This window comes from Fistularia commersonii, chromosome 16, assembly GCF_037954325.1.
Source record: "Fistularia commersonii isolate RoL2024-O1a breed Wild chromosome 16, RoL_Fcom_v1.0, whole genome shotgun sequence".
In the NCBI taxonomy this organism is placed as follows: domain Eukaryota; kingdom Metazoa; phylum Chordata; class Actinopteri; order Syngnathiformes; family Fistulariidae; genus Fistularia; species Fistularia commersonii.
The window spans coordinates 10,623,692-10,650,449 of record NC_141299.1 but is presented as its reverse complement, the minus strand read 5'-3'; the positions used below and the strand labels follow the sequence as shown (position 1 = coordinate 10,650,449).

Here is a 26,758-nt window from a genome sequence, read left to right as displayed (position 1 = left end):
CTGAAAGATGGTATGTGTGTGTGTGTGTCTATGTGTGTGTGTGTGTGTGTGTGTGTGTGTGAGCGCACACACACTCCACAGATCACTAATCTCTCTGAAGTCCCGTTTGTTCTCCAGGTTTGCCCCCACTACAAACATTTCCCTGATCAAAGCTGTTGAAAAGGCCTGCCACTTCAAACAAAGTATACGCATAGAGAAACACACACGTATTCATTCCAACACAGCTCTTCAGCCGACATGTTGTCATAGTAACCATGTTAATCCCAAACCAACCGGCACGCCGTTGTATCATCAAGCGAGCCAATCGGGGACGGGAGTAGAGAAAGACAACCAGGAGTCATGAGCTCAATTACCATTTCACTGCCCATTTACTTTTAACCGCAGAAGTTTGATTGTGATTGAAGAAACTGAGTTGAATGAAAAGTGAATTAAATTGAATTCAATGTGAACGTTGTGAAATAGAAACCTTATTTTACTCAGCTTACTCAGAGCTGCACACATATTCAAGCGTGCATTTGCATTTACACCACCTAAATTCGTAGAATGTATCCGTATATAATAGATACAAATTCAAATCCATATTCTCTTTCCACTGTCTTTCACTCCTAGCCGGGTTTTTTTTTTTTTATTTTATTTTTTTATTACACATAGGAGTTGTAAATCCCTCCAAAAATAAACTTTCTCCAGTGTTCCAAACATCATTTAAGCAGCGATGTTATCTAAGACATTTGATGTCAGCTTTCTTGGGGAGTTGAATTAGTAGCAGGTGTTATACCACATTCAAATCCTTTCAAGTTAACTTACAGAGAGATCAGGGAGATGGGAAACTCATAGACTTTACCTTTCTTTAATCACAGAGGGAGAAAAAAGCCATTTTACCAAGTGATTAAAAATGAATCCTTTTCGGGAGATTAGGAAATGCTTTTACTGAATGCATCATTTTTCACTGTGGAGGCATTTAACCAAGTGTTTTGGGGGATTTCACATTCATGGAAATAATAGAATAAAATTGTCTTTTTATTTTTATTCTGTTAATACTGTTATTATGAAAATTTGAGATTGCATGGGTTTAATTTTGCCGCAATAAGGTACTTAAAGAGATTTGTTACAATGCAACTGTACCCACAGGCCGACAAGTTTTGAAAAATATACACTTTCCTAATGGCCAACAATCAGAACGTCAATGGTGTTTTCTTAAAGATGTAAATAAAAGTGAATATTGTTGCCGGTTTCATTTTAAGGGTCCATCAAACAGGGACAAAAAAACGCTATTCATTTATTTCTCTTTCTCTCACACCTTTGCACCAAAATAGCCAAATTCCTTTCAGCTTGGTCAAGTCAATAGTGACCCCCTAAGTGCCGCTCGGGATACCAAATATTCTAACAATTGTTGCAAGCCGGTGAATAGAAATGCAAGATGAAAGATTTGTTAGATTTAGAGTTATTTACCAAAAAGTGGCACAAATCAAAAAGTAAAAAAAGAAAGAATGGACCCAAAACTGGAAAAACTGGAATATACCCTAATATGTTGCGCAGATCTATAATTTAAGAACACAAAGGGGGTAATAAGGCCAGCCATTCACCGCAGGGGAGGGTCCCACTGTGGCGGCTGTCGGGTTGGGCAATCGCAGGCACAAGGCGGGGAATAGGATACACCGCCAGTCATTTACAGGACGACATATGGAGACATTGAACCACTCAATCTTTTATTAACGCTAATTGAATGTTTGGTCTGGAGGACTCAGAGAGAATCCATGTACACATGGGGTGAACATGTGCAGTCCGCACCTGACGGGTCCACTCCACCATTGCATTTGAACCGGCAGCCTTGTTTTTTGGAGGTCAGAGTGCGAAGCATTGTGCCGTCCACACTGAGGATATGACCAAGATCAGAACTAACATGAGACAGGTACACGCTATGACACGCTATGAGGTGTAGGCTTCAGAAACAGACAAAGACAGGAAGTCAAATAAAATATGAGAGAAAAAAAAATCACGCTTTAAGTTGAAATGACTGAAACAGTTGGAAAGACACAGGGGTATGGACACTGGTTCCGGAGTAAATTGTTAAAAACTGGATTCAGTCAGACTTATTTCGAAATGTTTGTGTTATTTTTCTCTCATCTCACCGGGTTGTAATTTTTTGGATCGCAGCAAACAAATTTATTTTATACCCACATAAACTGATCGCTTTTGAAAAAGTGGGGCAAATGTATTTTAAGTGTATTGCTACTTGCAGGTATTATAATACAACATTAAAGTTAGAATGGTCAATAAACCGAAGTCGTGACAGAACTCTGAGCACGGTGAGTCCTGAGGGAACCTCTAGATACTATGAATCACAAAGCATTGCCTTTGCAAGAGCTGATATTCCGCAAAAAAAAAAAAGCTTTGGAAATCACTAAAGCGCTCACAACTGAATTCAAAGTATGTGTAAACGATTGATGCACCAAAATGGACTACGCCTCCACTCCAGCGCTTCTTTTCAAGTACTTCCTCTCAGACTTCACAGAGAAGCAACTGAGCCTGACAGAAAGCTGATTTTCTTTGAGATGCGAACATGGAATTAGAAAGACCTGAAGGATTTAGTTAGTTATTTTTTCTTTTTTTTTTTTTTTTTTTTTTTTTCAATTTAAACAACTCAGTTTAACAGTTTATCATAGGAGATTTCACTGATTTTTTTCACTGATTTAAAATGTTAGTGTGTGAGACACATGTTTCTATACTAAATGATTTTTATGGACCTAATTTGGTGTGACGAGTGTCTCTTCTCAACAGATCACACTGTAACGTCACCTGTTTTTCTTTTTTGTTGTTTTTTTTCTAATGTGAAAAGTGTAAACCTCGGGGGTGCTTCTATGTGTTAATGTTGCAAAAACGTTAATTATTCCGTGTTGTCAGCAGTATATTTGATTTTATTCAGACAAGGCAGCGTACGTGGCAAGTGTTCAGTAAGTGTAAGAGACCGGTCCAAGAGGCAGCACAGCCCAGGAGCCCACTGTTAAAAATAGTGTCACTAACTGCATGTCAGACAGAATGTGGTGATGTAAGATCTGCTCAGCCAACTGAGGACAACAAATGGAGGCTTCTTGAAGGAGACACGCAGGTATCAGGGGTAAAAATGCCAGAAGTTGTAAAGGAAGGGATGATCAAGAAAAAAAACCCTTGGCCACAAGCTGTAATTTGGATTTTCACAAGATTTTTTCACCTTTGCAAGATCCTGTAGACATGTTATCAGTGATGAAATGAGGGCAGTGACCAAAAAAAGCACAGTGAAAAATTCTGTTTTTGGCAGGTTACATATCCACATTGTTGGTATTATTTGTTTTTGTTTTGTATCCCAGTGGTCTGTTAATTTGAAAGGAGTACTAAGTGGCGGCTAATGGCAGAGGCATGACTGTGGTTTTCAAGTAGCAGAACGCCCATTATCCCGATATTAACAAGGTAATGGCCTGTTACTAAACTGCTGAATGACATTGTCGCTCCCTTTGTATTGATACCCACGTTGCACACATGAACAAACAAACACAAGATGCATAAACATCGGCTCGGACAAGCACAAACAAGTATCCAAGAGGTACACAAGTAGTGGTGCGGAGAAACGCAGAAAGTGAGGTTGATCAGCAGCCAATTCCACTTGCAGTAAAACAAAACAATAAAAAGAAACACTGAATCAAACAGAGTTAAGTGGAAGGAAAATGTAGTGAAAAGACATGGCTGGGAGCTCTTAAAGCTGTTATTAAAGCTCACCTTGGTTGCATTGTGTCTTGGAAATTACTGATAGAGAGGAAGAGATGGACTAATAAAGAGCTACACATCGGCTTTAGCTGTTTCTCCGTCTGACTGCTCCTTTCGTCAGACGGATTTGGTCATTGCTTCTCTATTAGAAATAGCCTGAATGACACTTGAGAGCGATCTGCGTTCTTTGTCCGCGCGGTGTTCCCAAGCAGATGTTCTCCATGTCTGCGCGTCCATATGCTCTGCGCTCTCGTTTCCTCCTCCGGTACGTTATACGCTGTCACGTACAGTACACACACACTCTTGCAAACACATTCTTGCTGTGGAGCAGCAACAGGGCAGCACAGTAGGAGTAGATCCCTGGGAAATCATTTCTCCTTTTTGCTTTCTTCCTATTTGTAACTTGTCCTTTCAAGCAAGACAGCCCTTAAAGTTCAGTGGCACATTCTTCAAAAAAGGCTATTACTGGCTGCCTGTGATTCCGTATCATGCCGAGCACAGACCAGCCATCCCTCCTTTTTATATTCTCCTCTCTTGTCGTCGGTTTTGAATTGATGAGACGAGAAGTCTTGGTTTCAGAGAGGCATGTGTCCAGTGTCTTAAAACCCTAAGCAGTGGCTACTTCTGTCTTTGTGCGAGGCGCGTAACTAAAAGGGCCGATTGTTTTTGATATTTGAAAGAGCCCCATCTTTGTTTCCATTTTAGCAAATCTCTGTCGCACCCTCAATGGCGACAGTTAAAGAGCCTCAAAGAGACCGTGGCTGCTGGAGATACAGGCCGCTTCCGATAAAGTTGAAGTTATTGTTGTTTCTGATGATTAGACACAATCTACCCGAGGAACGGATCCGGGAACAAGGTTCCCATGCACGCAATTATAATGTTCATAGCACAAGTTTCCCGCATATTAATAAACGTCTTGACATTGGAATTTAGATTGATTGGTGAAGGGGAAATGCTAAAAAGCAGTCAAATTTTGCTCTTCATTCCCCAGACGATTTTACCGCCGCTGTCTTGCCCGAGGTCACGTGTGCATGTGATGTATTTCAGACAAACACAATTCATTTTTAATAATAAATAACATTATCTACTCGGAATATCTCCGTGGCACCAGATTCAATTTTTTGTAGTAACATCACAGCGTTCCGCAGCAAATCACCAGTCGATGGTGATTTGAATTTCACTTTTTTCATTATCTTTGGTTGATTGGTTTGTTGATCCTGCTGACAATGTGATCATTTTTCTCGTCAGAAAAGTATATATAAAATGCGTCAGCACTCACTCAACCTTATTTTTCACTATTGATCTCCAGCTATTAAACTCCTCCCCTTTGCTTCAGTGATGACAGACGTGTCAGTGTCCAACGGTGATCTGGAATGTAGTAACTAATAATAAAAAAAAACTCGAATCACGCAGTCTGCAGTTTTACAACATCGCGTTGGCCTTTTTAAGTCTTTATTGCTTTTTTTCTGTTCAGTGTGTTTCTGTGAGATATGTGTATGTGTGCACTCTTTCCTCTGTATTCGCTTGTTTACATTTTTATTGTTGGAATGACAAATGCATTTTCGAGTTGAACCGAGTGTGACATTTGAAAGCTGTTCATGCTAAAAAAAAAAAAAAGCGTCAGCTCAATTTGCGCTGAGATTATAGGGCCGACCTGCACCGGCGTGATTTATGACACAACAAATACTTTAGAAGACAATCAGTGCACAAGTCTTATGAATAAGAGTGGCGCCTCCGTGACAAAAACACAGAGCGGCCAAGACGGTCGAGTAGAAGCGCAAAGTCAAAATCGTTGAATGAAACATATATATGGATTAAAATAATTCTGGAATTTCAAACGAGCCCCAAGAAATAAGATAAGATAAGATAAGATAAGAACAACTTTATTAATCCCGAAGGAAATTGTTGTGCCAGAGTTACAGAAAATATAACAGTAATAAATAATGAAAGAAAAGGCAGAATTAGAAATAAAAATAAACTATAAACTATAAAGTGTCTCAGTGAAACTATAAAGTGTCTCAGTAAACAAGTGATAAAACTATAAGTGTCTTAGTAACAAGTGAGGTAAGGAGTGCACAATAGTATGATAAAAGGAAAAATTGTAGTGTAGCTGTTATGAAATGAAATATTGCACAGTTCTGAATATTGCACAAATTGCACAAATATAATGGAAGACTTTCTCCGATTCAGTACGTGAGCGGACCTCCGGTGTCTGTAGTAGCGTAGCTCCTATTTTAAAATCTTACTTAATTCTGTCATGTAAGTAGACCCTTGTTCTCGTGAGTACGCACTCACATGTGACCCTTACAGAACCGCCGTGGTAACAGTGAGCTTCGCGGTCACAGATCCATCCGCATCTTCCCCCATCAGCATAATTAGAAGGGCCTTCGGTTCGGCTACGACGCCGATGGCCAACGAACACGGAGCGTCCCCCCTCTTCCCCGTCCCCCCAGTGCTCCCCTGCCTCCATCAGTGTGTCTCCCTCCGTCACCCCCATTGTCTATGACCTCCACTGTCATCACCACTGCCCTTGAGGAGTAGAAATCTCTCAATTTCACAGGGACCAGCCATAAGGGGGCTTGATTGCAGCAAATTGATCCATAATCACACAGCGCTCAGAGCTTTTTATCCCGCCGCCTCTTTATCTGCACTTAAGAGGCCCGCCGTTGGTGTATTTACATGCTGTCTTCTCAAGGGTTTCCTCTGCTCCCACCCTTTTCTCTGTCTCTTTTTTTTTATCACACTCCCTTTCTCTTTATTCTCTGTTTCTCTCTACATCTCATCCCTGTCATGCAGTTGTGATCCCCTCCCACAGACTGCTCGGGTTGTCTTTCATTTGCAGGCGCGTACGAGAACGCGCGCGCTCACACGTACGCGCCACCGTGCGCAGAAAAATACAAGAAGACACACCTCGGACAGCAACATCTATGCTTTCAATTGCCGTCTTCAGCTATGCGCCAATACAAAATGGCTTAAAAGAGAGAGAGAGAAATGAAAATGGGAGGTGGGTATGGAGCCGAGGGAGTGGCAAAGCGAGTTGATGATGGGATGAAACAGCAGAAAATATTTAGAAGGGACACAACGTTAAATTTTTTTTTTTATGGCGGGGAGGAGATTTTGAAGACTTTCACTAAAAATGTTGACATATATTTTATTGGATTTTTGCCGTTTCTCTTTTGAACCTTTTTCCTCTCTCCTACTCCCCGTGTCTGTTTCACTTTCTGTGCTCGCATCTGTCAGTCAGCATCCTCTCTTCCACTTCATCAGCTCAGATCCTAGACAATAGCCCTATTTTATGCCAATTCACGGTGTTTTCACGGGGATCCATCTTTAACTGCATCTCCATCTCGGCTTCTCTCCTCCGTACTTTAGATTTGTTATGAGTGATATGGGGAACTTTATCGGTCTGCATGGAGATCTCCGCCGCACCTCTGCTTCCATACCGCAATGGATAAATCTGAGACGTGCAAACACCCTCATGTGCGCGCGCGTAAACACACACACACGCACATTCCCAGAGATAGATACACGGTCAATTCCTGGGTCGAAAACAGCATCATATTTCTGTTAGCACTGAAGAGCTCTCCACATTTCATGGCATGGCTCTGTCACTCTCAGTCGCTCTGTTTCTCAATTTTTTTATTTCCCCCTCTTTCAGTTTGTCCTTTAGCTGGCACAAGGTATCAGCGGGCGGGGGTGAAGGGGCTTCGAGGAGGCACGCAGCTTTGATGCTTGTTGGGACTCACCCAGCTGGGGGAGTACACGGTGCTGCACTTGGTCTCAAGGCTTCCCGTATAAATTGTTCCGCCACTGACAATTTACTGCTCACACCCATCCTCGATATGATGCACTGAGCAGGGTGCCAAGCGTGTCTTGTTGCCATCACGCCAAAGTGGGGATAATTTATTACAGCCTAAAACCTACAGGGTGGAGAAAGTGGGGAGACGGAGATATAGAGTGGCCTTGGTCTGAGACTTGTTGTATAATGTGGCATAAAGCTTTGGCCGGTAAGACTGGTGTTTTTCTTGTACATGATGAAACTGGGCATCAGCAAATATTGACGCATGATGTTCCCCCAGCAGCTGTGCCAAAATTTTTAAATGGCGGTATTTTAAGATCATACGTTTTTATATTTTGTTATGTTCATTAACATTTTTTTGATTTTAATGTTTATTTTTTTTTAGATCCAATTCATATAGGTGAGCGCGTGTAATTAAAATAAAGTATTCTTAAAAGGCCTCGACAGGGGATCTGCCGCACTTGCTGTAGAGGAGTGATGAGGAAGATTTCAGTCAATTATATTGTGTCACAATTTATGAGACCGAGTCCAAAGTTCCCAGTGCTGCTGTCACAGAAAGAGCTGACCAGCAAAGTCAGAAGTGACCTTCAGTACCCATTAGATTTATGTTGTTTTTCACAGGCACTTTTCTTCTCTCCAGCAATTTACATATTTATCAGAGCTGATCATAGTTTGACATCCTTTAATTTTTTTATTTCCTCATGGCAAGCGAAAAGAGAATGAGCGGTAATGTGCCGCACAGTGCAGTGCGTGACTTTGGCAGGTGAGAAATATGCTGACGGAGCATTTTGATTTGGACGTGTGAGCATAAATTTTGCTTCTGCTGCTTTCACTCATTCATTGTCGCTCCCACCTCCCTCCCTACTTGGTCGTCACCTTCCGAGTATGCACCTCCATTCTTTCACTTGTGCTGCTTCCCTCTCTTGCTTTGTTTCTGTCCCTTTCTCCACCCCTTTTAATTTCTATGCTTTTTTCGGTCATGTTCTCTGAGCTGCCGTGACATATCCACAGAGGACTGTGGTGATGTGGAGTTTGAGAGGTTCATGATTGAGAGACAAAGCCTCTCAGGAGTAGCTATTTTCTGCCACACAAGAATGGCTGCAGCACAGAAGAGCTGTTAAAAATGATGCTGGGAATCTTGGAATCTATGTACTTTAGAATAAGAAAACACACACACACACACGCACACACACATCTGCATGATCAGAAAATATTTCATTACCTGTGTTTGTTTGTGTGTTCTTGATAGTCGTTTTATTGTTACACAGTTAAGAACAACACATTGGTGCTGCACAGACTCCTGGGAAAATTGCATAATGTTTTCTTTTCCAAAACAAGAGGGCAGAAGATCCACTTTCTTCTGCAGCTTGTCTTCGCCTTTACAGACTAACAAACACAAAAATAGAAATGAGAAACACACATTATTTAAGAACAGCTAAGTGTACGCTATTGAATATTGAATTCAAAAACACACAACGGGGACTAATTCCTTTAACAATGATTTGCCAACAAGGTAAATGTCTAGAATAGAATAGAATAGAATAGAATAGAATAGAATAGAATAGAATATGTCTTCAAGAAGAAAAACTGAGTCCATTTGCCAAGATAAAAATTGACAATGATTGACCATGACCTTGATGACTGAGAATCTTCACAGACACTTATATTAATAGAATAGTTAATCAAGTACTTTTTTTTTTGCATTGGTTTAAATTAAATATATATATATATATATATATATATATATATATATATATATATATATATATATATATTGCTTAAATACATACCTAAATATCAGTTTGTTTTTGTTTTTGTTTTTTGTTTTTTTGCCGAGGCATTAGGGGTTTCTGCACATGTCTTCTGTGACAATGTCAGTTCATTTGCAGTGCACTGCAAATTGTTGTTATCAAGTTTTCCCCATGTATTCTGTCTGTGACTTCCTCTTTTGTTTCTGTCCCCCCTCTGGAGTGGCAGCAGCCTGCTTGTTGATCTGTAGTGACACCTTGAGTTCAGGAAGTGCTGCTGCACCACTGCGCTCCAATGGCTCAACCATGACTTGACCCTAACCCTCATGTTACATGTGTCACACAGCTAAGCCCAAACCGTGATTTTCCTTTACATAAAGCCAAGCCATGGTACTTGCTTTCCTACAGGCCTCCTCTGGGTATTGGAGTGCCTATGGAATTGTGGGACTTAATTTTGCGCAACAATGCTTGGCTGGGCACAGCCAGATACAGAGGAATGCAGAGATACAGACACATAAACACAACAACTACGTGGGGAGCATTTTTGAGAGCCCCGAGGAGACATAGTCACATACACACACAATGATATGGGATAAGAAGTGGATCCATTCTAAGCTCCAGGAGTCTGCTGGAAGAAGAGATTGTTTTGATGAAGCAGCAAGGGCACACTAGCACTGAGACTAAATGTAGCATAGCCAAGATGGTTGAATTCCTGATAGTCGGGACCTTGGCGGCCACCTCGAGTTTAACTCACAACTTTCTGGGTTCTTGGTTTTACTGCAGGGAGAAAAGCTGTGTGCATATCTGGATATGTGTTTTCATTCCCAGTCACAGCTTTTGAGAAGCGTGTGTATGTCCGCATCTATATGTGTGTGTGTGTGTTTTTGTTGGGAACCTGTTTGGTGGCCTGGGGTCGAGGCCAAAGTAGAATTTCTATGTGATGGAATTTCACAGCCACCGAGCACCCAGCGGCTGTCCAAACTGCAAGCACTCACATTTACGACAAACGGCACACCCTGCTCCGCGGAGGCTCCTGAATGGCAAAGCCATTTGTCTCTGTGAAGGGCAGTGCGAGAGTAAAATAAAAAATACAAATAAATGAAAAATCAGAGAGAAAGTACTTAAATGGAACAAGGTTTTTTTTTTTTTTTTTTTGGTTTTGTTTTCAACTTAAGATATACGTGCACGCACTCTCTTGAGCGCGTGAATACACAGAATTATACGGCTCCGGGGTTAAATTGGAATTAAGGAAAGGGGACAGGTGCATAGCTTTTGCTAATTTGCATTTTCTCTGCTCAGCAGAAGCATGCGGAGGAATCGATAAGATATTAAGTTTGTGTATAGCAATGAGGCACACAATCACTTTCATCCATTAGAAACAGCAGATTAGAAGAGAAACACCGGCCAAGAAAACAGCCAAATGTTTGTCTCTCTGCTTTCCAACCGGGCTCTGAGGGCAGGATGGAGAAAAAAAAAAACAAGAAAAAAAAAACATTGCTTTAATATCATTCGATCTATTTTGCAAAAATGTAAAGAATTGTAGCAAATGTCACACTTCAAATATCCATCGAAAATCAGAGCTGAAAATAACCTTTTATGGGAAGAAATTCAATACATTCCACAGCAAGCCTTTGGTTTGTTATTATGTGATTGTGGTTAATTTATTCAGGTTAGGTTCTGCAAGGTGAATTGCTTTGGCTTGAGGAAAATTCTCGTTCTCGACTAAAGCTGTAAAACATTTATTTATTTTTATTTTGCTCTCAATCACAGGTAATGTGGCTGACATGCCAAATATATCTATTGAACTCTTATATAATTACTATGGAGGGAAACATCAAGAAAGACCCCTGGACTCAACAAAGGAGACCTCCACGTGGATGTATAATTCACCGTCCTATTGAATATTCTGTGGTGCATGTTAGTTTGATGTTTGATTCATATGTGTCTGGCTGAAAAGGGATGACGAGGTCAGCTTGCAGTCTGACCCACCGGCTCGTGGCGGACTATGATGGGATACATGTATATCTACTTCTGAATGATCAGTTGTGATCAAACTTTTGAAGGTTACACTATGACCAAGTGTGTACAATGTCTTTGAACAAGTTCACAAACAGCTCTGGTTATTAAACACTGTCTCGTTCTCTCTTTGACAAAATGTCTTCACTCACAGACCAGCAGAGTCCTGAGAGAGAGAAGAAGCTGGTCTTTCTCACCGCTCGCGTTCACCCCGGAGAGTCTCCTGCCTCGTTTGTCTGCCAAGGTAAAGTTTTAATGTCCGGGCAGTGCTGCTTTCCAGTTACCGAGAATCAGATGCTACACCGCTGGCGCAAATGTTCTTTACGCCAGCAAGTACAAGTGCAAGAATAAGGTTTTATAATGGATCTTGTGATCCAAAAAAAATCTTGAATCGTTGAATCAAGGAAAGCGCAAGTCTATTTTTTTTCTTTATAACCCCTCTGTCACTTTTGTGTTTCTATTGTCATTGTTTCTTTTAAACCTGTATATGTGTATGTCTGTATGGTATCCTCGAGTGTCGAACAAGGCGCCTTAAAAAAAAGCTATTCTCATGATTATTTTCATTATTCATAATAACAAATATTTCTTTTCGAGTGTAGACCGAGGAAAAGCATTCGCCACACTGAAGCCCCAGAGTCGGCTCACCTAAATGGTGTGCAGCAATCTGTTAATGGATGCACTCCATTTAGCTGCATACAGCCATTAATGACGGTTATGAAATGGGTCTGTTTCCACTGAGTTTTCAAAGTCCATATGTTTTGTGTATCTCCGTGTCTGTTGAATGCACATCAATGAATCCCTCTTGGAATATCTTCCTGTATAGTTAAGATGAATCTTACAACAATGTAAGGTGTCTGGAAGGTACAGTAATAGGGATATACCATCTCAGGAACTATAGTCTCAGCATATCATAGGGAATAGATGCATCATCATTGCTCCTGCACTCTGTACCTCAAAACTAATAAAGCAACTCGAAAACTGGAAACCTTTGGGAAATTCACTCCTTGTGCAGTACGGCAACCTGAAAGACAATTTTAGCAGGATGTAATGACTCTTTGCTCCCTACCTCCTGTTCAGGCTGAGGTGAGTAGCCAGGTTAGTTCCTTCTGGGTTCCACTTCCTTGTTTATGGCAGCAGGTCTGTGTCAAGGAGAAGTGGCACAAAAGAGGGATGGAGGGCACTCGCTTTACTGCTAATGATGATTTCTGTTTACCACTTTGACTCAGTAAGACAGACTGTGAAAAGTCCATCAATGTTAACGAGATGTGGAAATGCTGATGGGGCCGATAAGAGGTGAAGTGAACAGGATGGTTAAACAATAATACTCTCTTTCTATCTCTCTTTCTATCTGTCAGTCTGATTGGCCATCACCATAATCTCCATACAATATATATCAACATTCCTGTTTAAAGTGTTTTTTCTTCACATTATTTTGAGTGCTCATTTGTGTGCATATCTCTGTGTTTGTTTCTTTATTTTCATTTTAACTGCACATTTGAAACCCTTACAGTGTTGATGGTTATCATAACAACATCACGTAAAACTGTAGTTTTATTTTCAGCACGAAGGTAAATATATATCCAAAGCTGTCTTGATTTTGCTTGGTTAACCATCACAAGAACAGAAAAACAAAAAGCTAGAGATAGGTTATTTACTATTTGAATATCACTCAAATAGTAAATAGTAAACAATAATGCAGCAGTAAACATACTGCTGCCGTAGGTCTGCCGTTTCAGGTCTAGATATACATGTTTTTCTTTTTAGAGCATCTCCCGATGTCTCAATGCTGAAAATCTGATAAAAAAAAACACAAATTTTCCCAAGTAGTATCAACAGTTTTTGTCTTTAAACCTGGCCACGAAATTCCCTTCCATCCTTCAGACACAACGGTACCAATTGGGCACCCTACAGCGGGATAGTGCTGGTCCCAAGAATTCTGGACATTTAGCCCCTGGTTTCATGCAGCAATGGACAGACTATTTTGCACAGTTTCTGTCCATCAGTTGCAGCAGAAGCCTCGTATAGCAGCAAAGCGGTGGACAGTGATCCTGACTGCAGTGCCCTCTGTCTTCGGTTTGAACTCTGACTACAGTCAGCAGCAGAAGCAAGGCCAGAAGCCTTTCGCATCCTGATTTGTTGCTGTTCTTTGCAAAATAGACAGTGTGGTTTTCCCAGTTGTTGTTTATTCTATCATATATATCAATAAATATACATCAACTATTTGTTGCTCTGTGAAGGGTGTAATAACAAGTCTGGTCGACAAATTAGGGGGTTAGAGTGCTTTTATAGTGTTGTTTTTTTTTTATATTCACTACAGCTTATAAGTGTAAACGTGCATGTGTTTTTTTAATTTTGTGTTTCATAGGTGTGATTGACTTCCTGGTGAGCCAGCATCCTGTTGCTCAGATTTTGAGAGATCACGTAATCTTCAAAATTGTTCCTATGCTGAATCCTGATGGGGTCTATCTCGGCAACTACAGGTACGTACACACAAGCACAGACACACAGATACACGCATGCACACACACACACACAGATACACACCCCAGAGTCATTCTTAATTTAAATGCATTAGTATATTAAATAGGATTCACATATTACATGGTTTTATGTCCCGCTACGTGGGGTAATATGTGTAATATCCTCCTACCTCCACCTTTTGGGAGCTTAATGAATTCATATAGCTCACAGCAGTGCATTTGTCATAAGATAGTATTTGGCTGTAGGGTTATTCGCACAGCCTGTCTCTCCGTCCATCCTATCCGCCACTCTGTCTTTAAAACTATTGCGGCAGCTCTGTGGGCATCCTTCTCTATTTTTTTTTCCTCTCAGCCCCTTCTCTTCTTCATAATTGCCTTTTACTTAATAAGCTCAGCCCCAGGAATACTAATGCACACTGAGATAACCATCAGTGTGCTTTTACTGTATTTCTGAGTGCCATCTAGTGGTTATGAATATAACAGCAGGGTAACTCTTCCTCACAGGCGTTTTTCATGAACTATCCTTCCAATCAAGTTGTGATAAATATGTTGAAAAATTAATGGTGTCAAAATGTATATCGCCAGTTACACAGACTCGCTTTAATATTTGTAAAATACAGTCACACACACACACACACAAGGGATAAATGCAGCCAAATATCACACTTCCTACCCCCGGGCACACATCCGACTCAAAATAAATTGTATTTAAGCTAGAATAAGTATTCTTTTCATTGGTGACTACTGTTTGGTTTTGAGGATCAATAGCGACTTCACTGTTTACAGATGCTCTGGCAACTGTTGAAAATACCGAGAAATACAAACATAACAAACTGCGCAGATAAACATGTCTCATTATGATAATTGTAGGTTTCTGTTAACTCTAATGAGCAGCAATCCACCTCCACGGAGCACCTGTTTACATTTTCCCTCATCTTAATCATTGTTTTTTTCATTTTTTTACAAGTATGGCCTGATCTACCCATGTTTGTACAGTGAACAGTCATCTGACATCCAAGCCTATTTCTTTAACAATACTTAAATCTTTACCAGCAGTATCCCACCTTATATTAATGTATGTGAAACACGGATATTCTTTATTTTACCATGATATTACTTTTGCATTTATTTCAACAATAATACATCAAACTTCTTGTTTACACTAGCTCTTACAATGACTATCTATCATTTCATTTCATTTAGAAGATGCCGATAAGGAATAAACTGATGAAGAATCAAGTTGTGTTATGACAACAGACACTGATTGTAGAGATTAAAGTATTTCTAACCAACAGTTTAAAGCTTTGTCATCTTGGGGATGGTCTTGGCAAATATCCCGCTTGCTATGGACCATTTTAATATGTGGTAATTCATTTTTATTCCATTTAGATTAAACCATAGAAAAATATAGGCTGCATCCATAACACTAGAAGATGGGTGTAAAATCCAGAGCTTGTATAAGTCTGGCAGTGTTTGATCTGATGATGCGTCTGGGACAGAAGCAATATGGTCGTTTCCTCCAAGGTTGATGGAGGGATGGAACGGCTGAAAGAAACTCTGTCTTTATGGAGGTATCTTTATTAGCATATTGATTTTTAGAGTGTGGTTTCAACAGTGTCCTCTGCATGTGTTCTGCTAGTCTCGGTCAAAACTATATGGAGAATAAAGAGGCGCTCAAACAACTTTATAGGTTGTGCTGTGTTTCTGATTGTCATTAAATTAAATTGATAATGAAATCCTTCTAAAAAGTCCAAATATGTGTCTCTGTACTTTTTTCAGGTGCTCTCTGATGGGATTTGACCTGAATCGCCACTGGCAGGATCCTTCTCCGTGGGCCCACCCCACTCTACATGCTGTCAAACAGCTCATTGTACAGATGAACCAAGACCCTGTGAGGAAGCACACACACACACACACACACATCCACGAACAAGCATTTGCTTATTATCTCATTGTGAGGGGTGTTTTTAGGTGTGAAGTCCATAGTTGCAATGAAATTGTATGTTTACCTCAAACAGGCCTTTGAAAGTGTAGGAACATAAGGAGCACTACATGGTTTGTGCTTTGATACAGAATAGATTTGACAAAGAAAAGCAGGGGAAAAAACAAGATCTTAGAATTTCATGGATTCTCTCTGATACACGCAGCTCTGAAGCGTTCTCATTTTCTCACATTTCTCTTTCTTTTTTTTTGTGTAAACTCGATTCCTTTTCAGAATTCTAATGAGATATCTAGTTTTCCCCTTAAATGCAGATCAGTGAATGTAGTTTAAAAGATTTGATATTGAATTACATTTTTCAGCCTCATGATGCATATAATCTTCTTTCTTAATCACATCAGTTGCCCTGTGTTTCTCTGTGTACAACTGAAATTAGACCTCGGAGAGCTTGATCTAAAATTGAACAGACACGAACGTCTCCTCTGTTCCGTCCTGGACATTCATTTACCACATATGCAGTGTCAAGCTCCTGTTTTATAGTAGCTTTCTTTCTCCCTGCTTGGTTCAGCATGTTCTTCCTGTGTGTGGCTCAGGTTTTGGTGCTCTGGGGAGAGAGATAGGCTTGTCAGCACCTCCAGAATGTCAACTATGCTTTCCCCGGCCAATCAAAACAATTTTCCAAGCAAACCGCAGTGCTTTCAGCCTCTGACTGTACCGAAACTTTTTTCCCTCTTCAGTAGTACAGGAGAGGGAAAACACTACAAGAGCCGGGGATTTTTTCTCTTTCTTCCTGATGTTAATTATAAGCAGAGTAGCAGGTTGGTGGGATTACTGAAGGTCAGTGTGTGTCCTGGGAATACTCTGCCCTTTTGTACACTCCTCTAATCCTGATAAGAGATGGAGCAGGCTGGAGCGGCATGCAGGGCAGGCTAGAGATGGGGTGAGGCACGGGGCTGGCAGAGTTCAGGTTAACCTTTTCCCCCGGGGCTGACATTCTGATCGATAGACTCTGTCATGATAGCGTGAGCTACTCATTCTTGTCATTCACAATCAGAAACGCACACACAGACATACACAAATGCACGCAGGCATGTTCAAATACAGTCATTTGACAGTATATGTTTACCAGAAAATAAAGTGGTGTTTGTCATATAATAAGATGTGTGCTTTTACTGATATAAAGTCAATATGTGCAATTACACTGACCAAGCAAGGGAAGCTAACAAAGGCTTGATGGTATATAACATTATGTTAACAGAAGCTGCTGTTAATTTAATCCACTGGACCGAAACCGATGTATGTGGGGCACCGGGCAATCCGGTTCTTTCTTTCATTTCACCACAGAGGGACAGTTAGAGGAGTCTTGAAACCCTAACAGCATTCACTTGGACACAGCACTATATGGATCAGTGGTTTCTACTAAATATAAAGGATCATGGGAGGAATGGTGTTGGAACTGTAAAAATAGAAAGAAATTGTCCAATAAATGCACAAAAAACTTTATCAGTCTTTGCTTTCTTTTTGAAAAGTGCTAAATTATCATCCGTCCTCGCACTTACTTAAACATTTTATACGAATCGACATGTGATCATACCACATGCTGCCATTCTTTCTCCTCTCTGATGATAAGCATCTCCAAGAGTCGTGTCTTCTTGCACTTTTCTTCCCCTCTAATGATTGCCTTCAGTCTTACAGTTTTTAGAGGGTAGGCTTGGGCAACCTCTCCTGTTCTGTTTCTCTCTGGGCATAGACAGTTAATCCCATCTGACACACTACTCATGTCTGGGGCTCCCTTATGCCAGATTCAGTGCCAATTCTGCAGCCATCAGACCCTGTGCCACTGCCCTCCATTCATGCTCATTTCACTGAGCCGGCATGGAGTCTAATGAGGCTACCAGAGTTGGAGGGCTTCTCTGGAGGACTCCATTAACAGGAGATCAACAGCAGTTGATCCCTTGAAAAAAAAAAAAAAAAAAAAAAAAGACTACAGCAATTAACATATATGGCTCTTCTATTTGTTGCTGAATCTGGCTGAATATTTGTACGATGAAAACTACGAGATCAGAGAGAAGCTGCGATGCAAGGGGATTTCCAGTTCTCAGATGATGCTTGACAACCCCCCCTCCCCCGCCCCCAAAATATGGCTGAAACAGCTCGTGTTAGACTGACATTGAGATTTTAGCATTTACAGCCAACCCACTGATAAATCAAAAAATCGTTGAACCCGGTTGCAATGTCGACGAGAACTTTGACCTTGCCCATGAATCATAGTAATTTTGCGCAAAAATCCAGAGGACACCGGGTCGACCAGCTGGTGTCAAGAATTTGTTTGTCTCTGCTGAGGTAGCAGAAGCTGCAGATGTCTTAGGAAGAGGTCATAGGTCATCAGACGAGTTCCTATATGCTTTTAATGAGGCTCTAAATTGCTCTTGTGTCTGAGGGAGTACGGCCCTGTGATATAGGACAACACTAATCTCTCAGGTGAAGATGGGCGGAAGACCACCAGCAGCTTTTCCTAGTCATTGTTTTTCTTCCAGAGTGAGCATTTTAGCCGCATCGTCCCCCTGGCAAGAGCAGTGGTGTTGCTAGACCAGGAGAGGTCATCAGAGATGTGGCTTCCTAGGAATTCCAAAGTCAGACATCCTTCAGAACAGTGCTTGCTGATGTAGATTACCGATGTCTGTTTATTTTTTGAAGTCTTTTTTTTTTTCTCAGTACTCAGATTGTTTGATCAATACCGCATTGTAAACACTTGGGTCTCATGTCTGTGGGTTGATCACAATGCTGTCATCATTAAATTACACACGGTTATATTGGTGCAGGTAAAAAAGACTTGAAGTGTGTTGGAACGTATTCTGTTCGTGCCAAGCAATCCTGAAGCTACAAGACTTTTCCCACAGGCAGGGTTTTAATAGTGTTTGTGCTTGGCTTTGTTTTCCTCCTGGGGGGAGTGTTTGCTGTGCTGCAGAGCAATGAGAAGTAATCTGACTGGCATAAGTGTGGGGGAAATATCTCTCCATGCTTTATGTTGGTCGAATGTTTTTTTTTTTTTGGCTTCTTTTTCTCTCAATGAACACTTCACAAACCGGGTAATCTTAGGAAGCGTTGTGTCAAAGTATGCTTGGTTAAACTACCCTCTGTCAGAATGAGGGATTTATTGATTATCTTAGCAGGTTGATAATGTTTGGACAGGTGAAATATCGACATATGGACAGATTGGCAAATGACAAACACACTTTATTGTATCGAGTTGAAGAGCCGGGAGCCGTTGCATGTCGTATTGTTATTTTGCTGCCAAATTAAGTAACAAGGGAACTTTAAAAAGTGCTGCTATTTTGAATGAAAAGCTAATCTGCTGTGTCTGTAGTTAAGATGAAAAATAAGACAAAGTCAAAGATGGATCTTGTCCAACCCCAGATTACCGAATAGTTATACAACACTGTAATAATCAAATAAGTTAGAATCTCAAATTTCCAACTGGCTCATGTGAAGCATAAAAATTGCTCAAGGTCTCATAATGGAAATCTAAGACACCGGTGGGGGAGTGACCTCACACTGGCCACTTTGTTTTTGCATAAAATTCTGATTTTACACATTCTTTAAGTAAAAAATATAGATATATTTCATTTACAGTCCCAATATAACAAACAGTTGACATAGGTCACCAATTGAAATTCTTTTATTTTCATTTTGAATTGACTTTTTAATAGACCGCAATTCCAATCTGTCATTGTCAAGACTTCTCAGCAGTTCTCTGAGGGTAACATCATAACTCAAAGTTACTTTTCCTTCTGTTGCACAGACAAGTTCCTCTTAAAAGCTTAAACAATTTCTCTGAAAGACTCTGAAGACATTGTCCATCATTCTGAATTCAGTTGCGCTGACTTTCTAATCTTTTCTGATCTGCTGAGGCAATGACTTTATTACCTCGCTGTGAGTTCCCACATACTTGCTATTTGGATCAAAGTATGTAGTGTAAAGAAATCAGCATTCTTGCTTGGACAACAAACAATAACTCATTTTCAACTACATCAGTTCATTATTTTTATCAGCTCACTTACAATGGATTCTGAATATGTGGTTGTTGTTTGGGTATTAAGGTTTTGAGTCCACGACATCAGGATAGGCTAACAAGCGACAACTCGAATGTTTTACCAACAAAAGATGGACTAGGAATACATTCACCAAGTATGTTTTGTTCCAAGTGGAAATACCCGAGCGGAATTTGGAGGCTTTTTTTGTGTCTCAAAACGACAGAAAAGTTACAATGACCTAAAGGGCCAACGCCCTTTTGGCTACTGAGGAGAAAGTGGTCGTGGAGGGGAGCTCACATTTGGCTTGCAAGAGGTTCTGGCAAAATGCAGGGCTAAGCCCTGGCTGTGACCTCAAAGTGGAATCATCATCATGGAAGGATCTCTTTTTGGAGGTACTTGACGGGGGGACAGTCTGACCTTCATGGCAAAGGCAGAGCTGTGGTCTTTGTTAAAGCCTCACCTATATTTCTTGGTGGAGACCATTCATTTAGAGTGTCTCCCTGTTTCTTAAACATCGTATTAGGGAGGAACGCTGTGGGAAATATTCAGTTCATCTTTCTGGGCCCCAAATTCCGTGGCTAGCTCATCTTAAGTGTACAGGACTGTCTCAGAAAATTAGAATATTGTGATAAAGTTCTTTATCTTCTGTAATGCAATTCAAAAAAAAAAAAACTTGTTCATGATATTCTAATATTTTGAGATAGGATCTTTGAGTTTTCTTAAGATGTAAGCCATAATCAGCAATATTAAATTAATAAAAGGCTTGCAATATTTCAGTTAATTTGTAACAAATCCAAATTGTATATCCTTTTTGTTTTTGTAATTGCATTACAGAAAATAAAGAACTTCATCACAATATTCAAATTTTCTGAGACAGTCCTGTACTTCTTGCAACCATTTTAGTCAAAATGTCCACCAAAGAGTGATGTTAGCATTATACTCACTTTTGCTTTTTTTTGGGGGGGGGGGGGGGGGGGGCAGTCTTCTTAGTATTCAACCAGTTTTACACTTCCATCTCACCCAATTCTGTCATTCTTTTGTGGACCTCCATGACCTGGAAAGTCGTAAAGGCGTCAGTGGAAGCACAACTGCCAGGGCTTGTTTCAAATGGGAGCATGGAGGAGTTTTTCCGCCACAAACTCTATTGTCATATATTAGAAAAATCACCTGCTCTACTCTGTGTGCCCTCATCTATCATGAGCATGGCTCATTTTAGACAACCCCACTTGACTCATAGACAGGGTCAGTGCAGGTTTGAAGTGCAAAGTCAATAATGTATTTTTGAACAATATCAGACAGGCAGACACAGATTGATATCTCCACAATTGCGAAAGCCTTTTATTTATGTTAAATTTGGTCCCGGTGACTTTGCAATTTGTGGAGTAGAAACCCAATTATTTGGGTAGACGCTTACCAATAATCACAGTTTTGTGTATTGTGAGATACAGGGTCGGGGCACCGATGATCAACTTTCACCAACATCTGATTGGCTGGTTTTACAACAGCAAAAAAACTGCACAGTTAAAACTTGTAGAATAATTTCGCATCGACTAACTCCTTTCAAATTTTAGCTGGTCATTTAATGTTGAATTAGATGACTTTCATATTTTTATAATATTGCAAGTACACATTTGTGTGTAAATGGATTATACCTAGATAAACAAGTCCATTGCATGGAGTTTTTTTTTTTTAAATTCTGTTATTTCATTTTGTTTTTGTGGGGGCAGTGAGATATATCGACAGGTGTATTTTGTGGTTTTACATTCTCCTTTTTTGGCATTATAATTATAAAAAAGAAATATGAGAGTCCCAGCTGACCTGAGTGTTTTTCCAAGCAACAACGCTGTCTGGTTACTAATGCTTCCAGACTTATGGCCCTTTTGGGATTTTGGATTGGTTCATCCGTATTTTAACCCAGATATACCCATGAATTAATTAGCACTCTTTGGATGTCCTATTTAAATCATGCCCCTGTCAGTCTCACATATATGTGTGTCTTCAAATTAGCAGACAGTGATGTGACCATGCATGACTGGGCCAGCTAGTTTGGACATTAAGGTTTAGATCATCAACATAGAACAGAAAGTATTAAAGAGTATGGGGAATTCTTGAAAACAGACCCCAAATGAAATAAAGTTTTATTGTCTCCACAGTTAACATTCATGCCTGATTTTTATAAAAGCACACAACAAGCAAAAGCAGAAGTGGAAGGTAGTACAACAATTGTGTGATGACAGCTGTTATTGTTTGCTGGCTTCAAACATCTAAGTTATATTTCACTTTACTAACATATGAAGGCAAGCACACATAGATTGTTTTGTGAAATTCCATCATTTAGCATCATTGGGTGAACATTGGGCAGGAGCAAAACGTCTGAAAGAGTCAGTGATGTAAGAAGCAAGAATTTGTTCCCAAGCAACCCAGTTGTTTGCTTTGAAAAAGGAGAAATGTAAAGGGAGGGGAAAAAAGGCAAACGGGGCTAGAGAAATAAATGGACCCATCTCCCTCCTAAAGCATTGCTTTTCCAGCTCATTTATCAAAAGCAGAAGAAGAATTCTTTTTGATTGGCTGATTACAAGAAGCATTCATCACTGGCCGACATATCCCCACCAATTTGACACTGCCATTTTGGATAATTTGTTAAGGATGACAAAGAGGTCACTGTTGCCTTGGCTTCTCTTTGACCTTTTTAGTATGAGAAAATTAATTTTATCTGAAACAAATATATCAGGTCCTGTCAGACCACCTAGATGAATTTCGGACCTTGAAATCCCTTTTAATGGCCCTGTTTTACAGCTCCTGCGGTCCTACAATAATCTCACTTTGTGTTTTCTCTTTATGTCTCCTTTTATTGTTTAACAGTCCATTTTGTGTCATGTCTTAAGGTGGAGATTGGTGCGTGCGTGCGTTTTCCTCTTTTTCTTGTCTTTTTCTACCCTCTCTATTTGCATTAAAATGTCCTCTGGTGTCAGCCAACCATTTCTGATCCATTTTAGAGATTTACGGCCAATTTTTCCCGTCATCCCTGCATTGTTTCAATCCGCCTATCATCACTCTCTCTTTAGTATCCCTCTGTTAGAAGTTGAATTGCCTGCTTTTTGCGGGAAGACAGATTAGACTTTTTGGCACTTTTATGTATTTTTCCTCAATTTTATTTGCAGCTTTTGACCTATATTTTTTCTCCATGCTATTTAATATCTTTCCTCACTCCTCTCTCACTCTATTCTTCCTGTTTTGTTTTGATTTTTTTTTCATCGTACCTCTCCCGCTTTCAATCGATTGCCTACCTTCCCTTCTGCTTTTCACGTTCTTCTCGCCGGCCTTCCTAACAGATGTGGAAGCTTATGTAGCAATAACAGGCCTGAAGCATTGGGCTGCCTGCATCCCCGTTCAACCTGATTACAAGTCACCTCTGCGTTCATAGACAGACAAATCCTTCCATCAATTTGAGAAAATGGCACACAGACTGAGATGAAGAGAGGGGTGGGGAGGAGGTGAACATCAGAGAGATTGAGACAGACGGTGTGAGAGTTTAGTGTCATTTACTCTTGTCCATGAAGCAGGTCATGCCATCTGCCATGTTCTGTCACTGTGACATCATTAAAGGGTCACTAACCATGTGCCCTGCTCACCCGGATTGGCCTCTCACTGATGAGAGGTTGTGAATTTTGAAATAATGTAAAAGGCCCCTTTTTTTTTTTTTTCCATCCTCTCGGAGCACTTTTGAGTCAAAATGACAACTTGATTCTCATTCACGTGAAGGTGGCCTTTCTGAAATGACAGACAGCGGTACTCAAACGCACGTAAGCTGACTGTTTTCTTCAGACTCGGACGTATCGCTAATCACTTCATGGCCCAGTTAAATCTCGCACTTCATACCTCCTGCAGGTATTGTTGGCGAATTTTTAAGGTTTCAGAAAAAATGTATTACACGGGGAGTAAGATTAACTTTCTCCTCCTGAACAAGCAGAAGTTCTCTTCTCTGTAAAAGGTATGCCGCTGATGCCAAGAGCTTTATTCAGGAGCTTGTAATCCTGCTTCAATCAGCTCTTTTTCCGCTCTGTGTAACGATAAGCCAGGCATTTACAGCCCTCACCGCACACCCACACCATCGCATTCCCGCACCCCGGGCTAATTAATATGCAGTAGATAAGTACTTGTCTGACAAAATTCATTCGTTTGACCTTCTAGGTTTTACACTAAACTGTTTGCGGCCGCCGCAAGTTCACCGCGAGTTGAAAGTTCCCAGGAGTTTCTGCGGCGAGATGCGACTTTTTGAGTGAATCTAATTTGGACGGTACACACCGGCTCTGTTTCTCTCCCTCGCTCTCTCAAATTGTGTTTTGACTTTCATTCAGCTGTCTCTGTTTCTTAATTGCTCCTAATTGCTTAATTACAATTTCAAATGAACAATTCTGGAGGTCAGAGCGGGTTGTTAATTGAAGCATCAATCACAGTAGGGGGGCCTTCAAAACCATCTCGGTTTGATTGACAGGACATTAACTGAGTATTGTTGTAAGTTTGGACATGACATTGCAGCCGTTTCATGGCTGTTACTTACATCTCTGCCGTTCAACTGTCCTTCACGTGATGCTGCGAAGGAGAAGTCGTCACAGTTTCACCGGGGATAAACTGGAACTGCAAATTGGAACCGCAATTACTGGAATTCACGAAGCCAGAATGAGCTTTTATCATTTTTATTCCAGTTCTAAGAGGTTTTGAGAATCTACTCTTTTGGCACAATATTTACTGATAATTTTTTTCAACAATTTCCTTCGAGATAAATACAGTTATTCTTATTCTTATTCTTATTCTTATTCTTATTCTTATTCTCATTCTCATTCTCATTCTCATTCTCATTCTCATTCTCATTCTCATTCTCATTCTCATTCTCATTCTCATTCTCATTCTCATTCTCATTCTTATTCTTATTACTGTGATGAGTCGGTTTATGTGACGTCGGTGTCTAAAGACTTTTCTATTTACCTCTCAGGTATTATGTTGATTAGCGCCCCCAACCCAAATCTGGAAATCCAAATCTTTTGATTTAGAATGACGTGTTGTATGTATTAAGACTGTGTAATATCCACTACACACCCCGTGTAAAGGGACTAAATCAACCAATTTGCAAATAGGAAATATTTAGACATGGATCAGATGGCTATAGTCGCCATCTCTCTAAAAAGGGATTCTATGTCAGCGTATTAGAGCAAGTTAAGCCCTGACACTCAGCCTGCTGCCTCTGATCCCTTGCTTGTCCGCCCTCCTCTATCTCACCTTCAGCATCTCTTCCTTTTATTCTTCTTGCTCATCTTAGCCTTCACCTCCTCGAGAGGGGGGGAGACCCGTGTGATTATTGGGCTTGTTTCCCTCCTCTAGACCAGGGCTGGTTGGTTGAAACTCCCTCCATCCTCCTCCTGCGGCTTAATGGAGCAGGATACTCCTCTCTTTCTTTTTATGCCCCCCCCCATCTCTCTCTTTATCTCTTTGTCTCTATATATTATTCTCCCTCTGCATTTAATTTCATTCCCCCCACTCTCTTTTTGTGTTTTGTTTCTGTACTCCCCCCCCACCGTTCTCCTCTCCCTCCTCCTCCTCCTTCTCCTGCCTCTCCTGCCGCTTTTCCTCTCCTCTGGGGCTCCATCCATCAGGTTGTCGGGGGCTGCTAGTGGCCGACTCCCAGCCACCATATTTCACCGCCAGCCAGCCAAGCAGCTGACAGCACAGCCACCGCCAGGAAATTGCTTTGGCTGTGAGCGGAATTTCAAATACAGGCTCACTGCATCACGCGGGACACCCAAGAGCCTCTCTCTCTTTCTCTCTCTCTCTCCCTCTCTTTCTGCATCTTTCTCTTGCTCTCTCTCTCTCGTCAATCTCCGCACCCCTCTCTACGCACATCTTTATATCTTCCTCTGTCTGTGTCTTTTTCTCGTCTTCTGTTTGTCTTTATGTACTTAATTTCTCTCTCTCTCATTCTCTCTCCCCTCGTCTCTCTTTATCTGCTCTCGTGTCTATGTATGTTTTTCTGTTTGCGCCCTCCTTCCCCTCTATCCTCTCACACACATCTTCACAGAGCCATACACATTGTTTTCTCTCTTCGTCGCTTGTGTTTGTCATTCCCCTTCTCTGCTTTCTTTCCCTTCTTTACCCTCTTCTTCCACTATCTTTCCCTCTTCTCATAAATTCTCTCATTCTTTTCATTGTCTGTTAAGGGAACAAGGTGTGGTGCCGAATACATAATAAACAGAAAGAACGAAGGAGGGAGACAGTGATGTTGAAACGGAGCCAAGGAGTTGATCGAAAGGGAGGATAAAACAAGAAAAAAGAATTAATGAAAGGATAGGAAAGAAGGAAAAATAATAGAGAAGGTAATTAATGCCATTCCAGGGCCATAGGTCAAAAAGGTTAGTATATTTGTCTTTGTGTGAGCGTATGGGTGGTTGTATTTGGGCTTTATGTTCCAACCGGGGCTAATTTAGGATTGTAGAAGAGACACCGAAGGAACATGCTGATCCTCCTCGAACCTGGATGATAAAAATCTCTTCACTTCCATGCTGACTTCTGAGTCTAATGCTGAATCATGCTGAAAACTCAAACATCAATATTAAAATACAATGACTGAAACAGAGGTACTATTTGCTCTTGTCTATTTAAGATTCTGACGTTGAGTCGAATCTGCTTATTCATTTCTCGGAATTTGATGTTTAAATACAATTAGATTGTATTCAATTAGTAGGTAAATTCGCTTCGATCATTTTATAATAACAGGAATTTATATGAGACATTTATATTAGTCCCCTTTCTAAAACCTTTGTCCAATTGCTCTCCGAGCCTTAATCCAAAAATTGCCTTATTGCCTCTACTACCTTTTGCATTAACCGTATGGTATAGTAATGCCCATTAATTGTAGTAATTTGCCATTCAGCACTGGGCTGTTGATCCATCTCTCAGTCAGACCCTTTTCCATGCACCCGTGCATATCCAAAGAACTTTAGAAGGATTTT

General features: G+C 40.6%; 1 protein-coding gene across 1 annotated transcript in view; it reads left to right on the top strand.

The window, feature by feature from the left end:
- The window catches only part of agbl4 (AGBL carboxypeptidase 4), a 281,454-nt gene that overhangs the window by 238,235 nt on the left and 16,461 nt on the right, over positions 1-26,758 (top strand). Inside the window, exons 7-9 of the mRNA XM_086161185.1 lie at positions 11,456-11,545; positions 13,667-13,781; positions 15,561-15,672. Of these exons, the coding sequence (XP_086017311.1) occupies positions 11,456-11,545; positions 13,667-13,781; positions 15,561-15,672 (317 nt within the window). The remainder of the gene's footprint in view (positions 1-11,455; positions 11,546-13,666; positions 13,782-15,560; positions 15,673-26,758) is intronic.